Source organism: Passer domesticus, chromosome 2 (genome assembly GCF_036417665.1).
Source record: "Passer domesticus isolate bPasDom1 chromosome 2, bPasDom1.hap1, whole genome shotgun sequence".
NCBI classification, from domain to species: domain Eukaryota; kingdom Metazoa; phylum Chordata; class Aves; order Passeriformes; family Passeridae; genus Passer; species Passer domesticus.
The window spans coordinates 64057343-64065093 of record NC_087475.1 but is presented as its reverse complement, the minus strand read 5'-3'; the positions used below and the strand labels follow the sequence as shown (position 1 = coordinate 64065093).

Genomic DNA, 7751 nt, shown 5'->3' with positions numbered 1-7751 from the left:
ACAAAAACCCTCATGAACTGCCATTGAAATCAAAACCCAGAACAAGAAGGTATTTCACAATAGACTCTGTCCTTCCTGGTATCAGCAGGATACTGAACAATTCAAGTGGTAAGTAAATGACATGTCCCTGAAAGGATAAGTACGACACGAGAGACTTCCAAGTGTGTGAAGAAGCAGGCAAAAAGTTACTTAAAAGCACAAAAAATGTCAGTCATCACTAGAAAAGGAAGTCAGCACAGTTACATGGTGCAAGAACAGGGGCATGGAAAAAGTGTGTGGTACCTCTGTCCTGTTGGGACATCCAACCAGCATCACAAGTGTACTTGCAAAGCCCTTGACAGTCTTGAATATGGAAACACAGGATGACACCCAATTATAAAGGAGGGAAAAGTGATTGAGATGAGAAAGTATAAAGCAAATGAGGCATTGTCTTTGTAAATCGTCTGCCTTTTGCAAATCCCGTAAGCTATCACCTCATTTTGGATGATCTCCTTCTGCCATGCCATGCAGTCCCTGTGAGTGGGACAGGATGATGGTGCTGCCTCACCATTCAGTTTCTTTTTCCCCTATGGCTCTGTGTGTTTGCCTGTTACAAAGCCACAGAGAGCTCATTGTGAGTGAGCGAGGGGGCTGCCCCCGCACTGTGGCAGTTCCTTTCTATCATCACAGGCAGTGGAACAGTTTGCACATTTCTGCTGAATCCAGGGAAGAATAAAAATGCAAATACAGCAGTGTAGTTTACTGAAATGGGCAAATTTTGCATCTTCACATGAAATAAAGGAATTCTCTTGAGAAAGTTGGCAATGACTTGAAGAAGCGGATTATGTCAGGGATAACAAATTACTTTTATTGGAAAATAAAAGTCTAAATGTCTCAAAATCCCATTCCCATTTAATCAAAAAGAGAGCTAGATATGAGCTATCAGACCTTCTGGTTCTCACATGTGAAAGTACAACCAAGTCACCTACAACACACTGCTAGTCTAGCAAAGATTGTGTTGTGAGATACCAGAGTTGAATTGCCTGCCAAGGTTTGGGTGGAAGTACTGAGTTTAGCACATAATCTGGTTTTGACAAAACAGCTTTTAAAATCACTCAGACTCGTAGTTCCTATCAGCAAAATCCACTTGTACAGCTGTTCCCTTGTGAGTGAATAACTGTGCTGAGCACACACCACACAGTCTGCTCTCTGCTGCATCCCTGCTTGTTTGGGGCTTCAGAGGTGAAGGAGCAGTAAAAACATTGGTCACTATTTCTAAATTCCTGCCTTGGTGCCTGCAGGTTACACTGCATACCACTTCAAAGAGGGCACAGAAAATTTGCCATCCTGACTCAGCAACACTTTACAGTAGCATAAATAACCTCACAAGGTGGAGGCCAGCTGAAGATCCTCCTAGTAAATCAGTGCTATTTTTATATTAATTTGTCTGCAAATAAACATAATTTCATCTGTACCTCCACAAGTACTGCCATTTAGTTGTTGCTTGAAGCTGCACAACACCTGTAGCTCTATCATCCCTGCTTCCTTTTTCTGTGTAAAGAAATCCAGTAAGGTGCTTTCCTTGAAGAACCAGCTTCAATTCAATTAATTTATTCCATCAATCTTCCATTGAAGTCATGAGTATCCTACTGGTATCAGACACATTCAACAGATTTCCATCACATTGTTCACACACATGCTCTCAAACTTATTTAAGGAACTATTAGTTAAAACAAACAAACAAACAAAAACCCCAACAAAGTGAAAGCACAGTGTAAGAGCCTAATCATGTTCTCTGCAGGAACACAAAATGACAGGTGACACTTCTCAGTTCAGAGCTAAGTAAGAATAAATGCTAAAGAACTCTGGGAACACAAGCTTGTTGATGGTCATGTGCTTTGCTTCCAAAAGCAGCACAGAATCACAGCACACTTACCCAAGGGCGAGGTAAAGCACATATGGTTCTTTACATGACAGCAACTTGCACTGGGATATTTTCCAGAGCCAAATACTGCATTCATAGAATGATGCTGTGCTACATAAAAATTAACCTATGTGTTCAGCTCATCATAAAATGTTATTGAAATGGTTGTATCATACGTTCATTTTGCCAAAGACATGGAACATGAATGATGGCATAGGTAAAAACTTTGGGGCTCTTTAAAAATTGAAGTATTTTGTCTTTTCTTTCACTTTATTAGAAAAAAAAAAACATTGGACTCCAAACTTTAATTTTCAAAGTGGCTGCTGCAGCAAGGAAAACAAAGTCCCTACTTTTGTGGTAGGTGAAACAGTGTAATTGTTACTATGAAGGGTTCTGAAACTCGTCTCAGTTTACGTCACTGCTATTGGTGATCATTTAGGGCATAATGTCTAAATACAGCCTCAAGTCTATTTTTTAAACTTTCCCTGTAAGGATTTGCTTTTTTTTTGGTCTTGTGCTTTACATTGGCCAGTCCCTCCACCTACAATATCCACAGCCAGTAACTGTCCCAGTAATCAACATTATCTTTTCCAAACAAGCAGCACAGCAACTAGTGGGGACAGGCTGGAAGGGAACTCAAAGATCATCTGGTCCAGCCTTTCATGTGACACAGAGCCTCCATGAAGTCATTTAGCATCCTCTTCAAAATTTCTAACAAGGGAGACTCCACCACATCTGTGGGAATGTTGTTCAGCAAATGATGGCTCTCACTGTAAGAAATATTTTACTTCAAGAGAAATATGAACACATTGACATTACTGACCAAAAAAATCCCATTTGAAGTAGAATCATTCACTCTTACATTTACTACATAACCTGTAAGCAGCATGGGAGATGTAGTCCTATAATCATATTATTCTTAATTCAAACAGCTCTAAAACAAGCAAAGAGGATCTCACTGAGCTTCTGAACTTGGGTCAAGCTGAAATGCCCCAGAGCAGTAGCCAAAGAAAAGACATGTCCCATAGTGGCACCTCTTTCCAGTCTGGAAAGATGCATTTTACTGAAACTCCTTAGGGCAAGAAACATTTGGCTGAGTCCCACACCCCTTATCAAGTGCTGCCAATAAAGTAATGCATGCACATTTTAAAACTAATGAAAAGCCAGATCTAATTGGTCAGCCAAGAAAGCCCAAAGTGGTTCTCCTGGGCTGTTCGAAGCCTTGGGAAGATGGTGCAGTCTCAAGCTGCGACAAAGAAAATATAGGTTGGATATTAGGAAAAAGTTCTTCACAGAAAGACTCATAAAGTTCTGGAATGGTCTGCCTGGGGAGGTGGTGGTCACCATACCTGGATGTGTTTAAAAACAGACTGGATGACTGGATGTGGCACTCGATGCCATGGTTGAGCTGAGGTGTTGGGGCATGGGTTGGACTCAATGATCTTTAAGGTCTCTTCCAACCTTGTGATTCTGTGAATTCTGTGTTTTACCAGCAACAAAACTGAGATGCAACTAACAAATCCCTGAAGTTACTGCTATCTTCCTTCCCTGCCTTGATGTAAGGACAAAAGATTCTTAATTTATAAAGCTTCATTACCTCTCTCAGTACCTGAGCAAATTTTTTCATCTTTACAAAGGTTTGACAGGACTAACAAGGCTCTTAAAGCCACTTCTGCTAAGCCTTCTAACAGTGTTGTACTTAACAAGTACTAAAAAATCCTTTGCACTGTTTTGTTTGAAACTGTACAAACTCTTTCACGTGAAGGGCTGTTCATCACATTTTCCTCCTTTTTGTGGTGAAAGCACTAAAAATTAACTGACCTTCTGTTCACAAAGATCTTTATAATTTAATTCTCAGAACCAAAGAGCATGCCACCAGATGGGAGGAGAGGACAAGAGACAGTCACACAGACCTCAGTGATGGCTTTCACAAAGCCACACAGCAGCACAGCTCGGGATGTTCCCCTTACACTGTTCTCAGCCAAGTGCAAGAGAGTCAGTGAGTGGAAGCACTGATCAATCATTGGGGCTTGCATTCCTCCCCCAGCCACTTCCAACTGTTGGGATGACAGCTGCATCATCTTCATGTATTACCATGTTTTTAATAGCTATTTGCAGATTAGCAGAGAACATAAGAACAATTTTCTGGAAGGGATGGCTGATGCTTTGTGAGTCCTCATGTAAATTTTAGCCACAGAGAAAAAACAAAAACAACTCTTGGAATTGCTGAAGTCTGATCCACAAACCCAGTATTGAATCTGGGCTTCTTTTACTTAAAGAGGGTAGAGCAGTAAAAGGCAAGAAAGTAATTTTTCCCCGTAAATATTTGAAAGAAAATGTGTTGGTTCCTTCAATAGCTGCATTTCAAACAAGCCAAAATAACAAAAAAAAGGTCACTAGTGCTGACACATCCCTCTTCTACATTCAAAAGATGGAAGCAAAAGCCCTTATTTCCCTTTCTGTACTTGGCTTCTCCTTGCCTGTGCTACCCCAGAGCTCCCTGGGGTTTGGTTCACCATGATGGCAAGGCCTGCTGCCCTCTTCATCCTTTCAAAAGTGTAGCATTCAACCTTCTCTTCACTGCCGGCTGTTCTGGTGCTTATGAGGCGAAATCCATCTTTGAGTAAAGTGTCAAGCAGCAGGCCTAGCACGTTAGTGCCATTAATCAGCTTTCTCTTATCAGGCTTTATGGAAACATACCTAAAATCAGAGGGACAAGAAAACAGTTACAACACACTTGAACTACTTCTTTACAGCACAGATCAGCACAGCTGCATTGTGTTTACAGCAACCAAAGCTTCAGATATCTTTTCTTCCTTTAAGGACGACTGGACTCTTTCCTTCATTGAGAGTAATTCTCAGTTCATCCAGTTCTCTGCTGGGGAAGAAGTGCTTTCCTTTCACACCCTCCTCCACCACAAAACTTACTTTCTTAAGAAATATCTGTGACAACCCCCATCTTGTCTCAACAGAGGAGAAGTAAGCAGCAGACTCTGTAATGCTGCAACAGTTTTTCAGGTAAGAGTAAGCAGTGGACAGCAAGAGTCACGTTCACCCCAAGAGCATCACTCTTCAACACAGAGGATCTCTCTCTACAAACACTGACATTTATTGCAAAGTTACCTTGTACAGCAGGTCTTGTGGTAACAAATATGAAAATCATTTTCACATGGTCTCAAAAGATTTTATTTGATATAAAGTACAGTGTAAGAATCTATCCAGACATTCTGAGGAGCAGAAGTCAGGTAAAAACACTATTACAAAATGTATAAACTGACAGGTGAAACTGTTCCACAGTTCACAGGCAAGTACACCAAACATTCATGGAAAGCACAAGAAAGGCAAAAAGTCCATGTCACTACAGAGATTAAGGAGATAGAAATTCAGCAAGGCAACATAATCAAATTTGACTTGTTTCATTACTCAAGATCAGCTTTTCTATTGATCTGCAAATGGAAACTTTTACCAATTCTGAAGAAATAAATGAAAAAGTCAGAAATATTTTCCCCACTACTTAAGTTGCCATAACCTACTCAACCAATTGCTAGTCCATTAAAATTAGTAATATGTTACAAAGTTAAGGTTTGGCACACAAACATATAAATTGCTTCACAAATGCCAAGTAGCTTTTATTCTAATTGCTTAGCCAAAGAAATCTGGAAGAAAGATAAAGTTTATTTTCTTTTAGAAATAATCAAAAGACTGCTGTGTTGGTTCATATATTCAAATAGAATATTTTTTTTAAATATTTCAATGAAATTTCCATAAAATTCCAGATATTCTAATAGCCACAGAGGACAAAATAGGTTAACATTTTCTTATACAGTAAGAACATGTCTCCGTACAATAGAGACAGCTGGAAAAAGATAGTTTAAGAAGTCCAATTAGTCATTAGAATACGATACTGCTATCACAAAAATTACTGATACATAGTTATCTTAATGAAAACAGAACCTGGCTCTGAATTCAAAGAAACCCACTGTGAAGCATATAATTAATAATCTGTCTATTCTCCCTCCCCCTAATAAAAAGCTCTACAAAACCTTTCCAGTCCCTGAAATGCTGTCTCAGTTCCACTGGAATTTTTAACCCTTCCTGTCATTCTTTGCTGTTTCTCATATGAAAGCCTTTTGCACCATAAGCCAGTAGAGATTTTAGGCTTCCACCCAATATTTTACTTGTTTACTTTGTTTCCTTTGCTTCATTTTACTGTGTTTTTCATATTCTGTAGAAGGTGCTACTGTGAAATTCTTAAGTGAGTGAGGAGGAAATTGCAGAGAGAGAAAACCCAAGAGCGCTCATAAACAAACATCAAGAACAGTACTTTAGGAAGCTGAAGAACAGGCCAATCAGTGTAACAAATTAAACTGGGTGTTTCAGAACTAGAAAAAGATAACATTGAACAGAAAGAAGGAAATGTATTTCTTTTCTTTCAGTTTCTTTAAAATGAGCTTTGCTAGCACACACTGTGTACTCCATGAACTGCAAGTCACAAAGACACAGTCACAAAGTCTGTAATGAGAAGTTCACTCTAGGGACAGTACCTGGCCATGAACTGGTCACCAGCAGAATACTCAGTACCACACAGAAAAACCATATCATGATGCGAGGGTCTTTCCAAAGGAAGCGGAACAAGTGGTTTCTGGGAAGGAAAAGGGCTGTTCCAGCCCTGTCCTGGCTGCTGCCCTGTAAACACAGTGATCTGCTCAGCTAGTGCCTCAATGGTGGTACTGCAGGAACCAAAGATCCGGAAAAAGGCCTGCATTTCTTGGAGAGAAAAACGCACTTCCAAGATCTCCAGCCTTGGCTTCAGCAAATGTTCTTGGCTCAGGAGGTTGGCCAGCGGGTAGAGTCCATAGAATTCTGCTTCTCTCTGCAGCCTCTGATAGTCTGAGAAATCAGTTGGTAAGGACACCTGGAGAGTCCTCAAGAAGTCCATGATGTAACTAAACAAAGTTCCATCTCTGTCCACAAAAAACTCTCCATTCACCAGTTTAAATTCCCGGTCATCGTCATTCACCATCCGTGCCAGCCTGGACTCGGGGAACTGCTGCAAGGTGGAAGCCCGGGTTACAAATCTCACACCTCCCACACTCAGAACGACCACCTCTCGACTACTCATGGCTGCCTCAGCCACTCAGGAATCGCAGCTCTCTGACCCACATGTCTGTGACTTGATCTTTCCTAAACTGCAAGGCAGCTGCAAAAACCATTGCATGCTTTTAGCAAGTGTTTGGAGTGAGGTGTGGAGCAGCAACAGGATTCCCAGGCAACAAAGATGTAAATATCATGTACAATAGTTTTGTTTGCTGGGTTTGGTTGCTTGGAGACTTTGAATTCTTGGAATTTAATGTTTTATTTTTGAAATGAACAGCTTGCAAGGACTACTGGAATACAGTGAATTGACTGTCACAATTTATGAAACCTTCAGAGAGGCAAACAAATATTCCCAAAGGATGGCACACATGAGGTCTGTTTTCTAGAAATGTCAGTTCAATGTTTTCATTCCATACACTGCTGTTCATACGACCACTGCAAAAAGAGGTTAAATGTGCTTCAGGCAAGACATTTCAGTACTGTATGCTCTGGAAGAAGGGCACTTCAGAGAATTCAAGCTTAATGTTCCCTTTAAATCACTGTATCTAAGGCCAAGTCAATACCACCAGAAAATTGAAATAGCTCCTGAAATGAGATACACAACAATGCAGCAACAGCATATACAAGGTTCTTCAAACACCACCAACATACATACACCCACTGTATCCCACAACCTGTTCCAGGAATCATCCAGTCATTTTTCCTGGCTTTTGGAACTGCAATCTGGAGAGGCAGAGAGGGACAGAAGAGC

At 40.5% G+C, this 7751-nt stretch overlaps 1 protein-coding gene across 1 annotated transcript; it reads right to left on the bottom strand.

Annotated features, from left to right (window-relative positions):
• Positions 1–1167: 1167 nt before the first annotated feature.
• On the bottom strand, positions 1168–7025 carry KCNRG (potassium channel regulator). The gene is made up of 2 exons (XM_064408831.1): positions 6448–7025; positions 1168–4603 (listed from the first exon to the last, which is right to left on the bottom strand). The coding sequence occupies exons 1-2, from the start codon at positions 7023–7025 to the stop codon at positions 4351–4353; spliced, it is 831 nt and encodes a 276-aa protein (XP_064264901.1). The 3' UTR covers positions 1168–4350.
• Between the last annotated feature and the right edge of the window lie 726 nt (positions 7026–7751).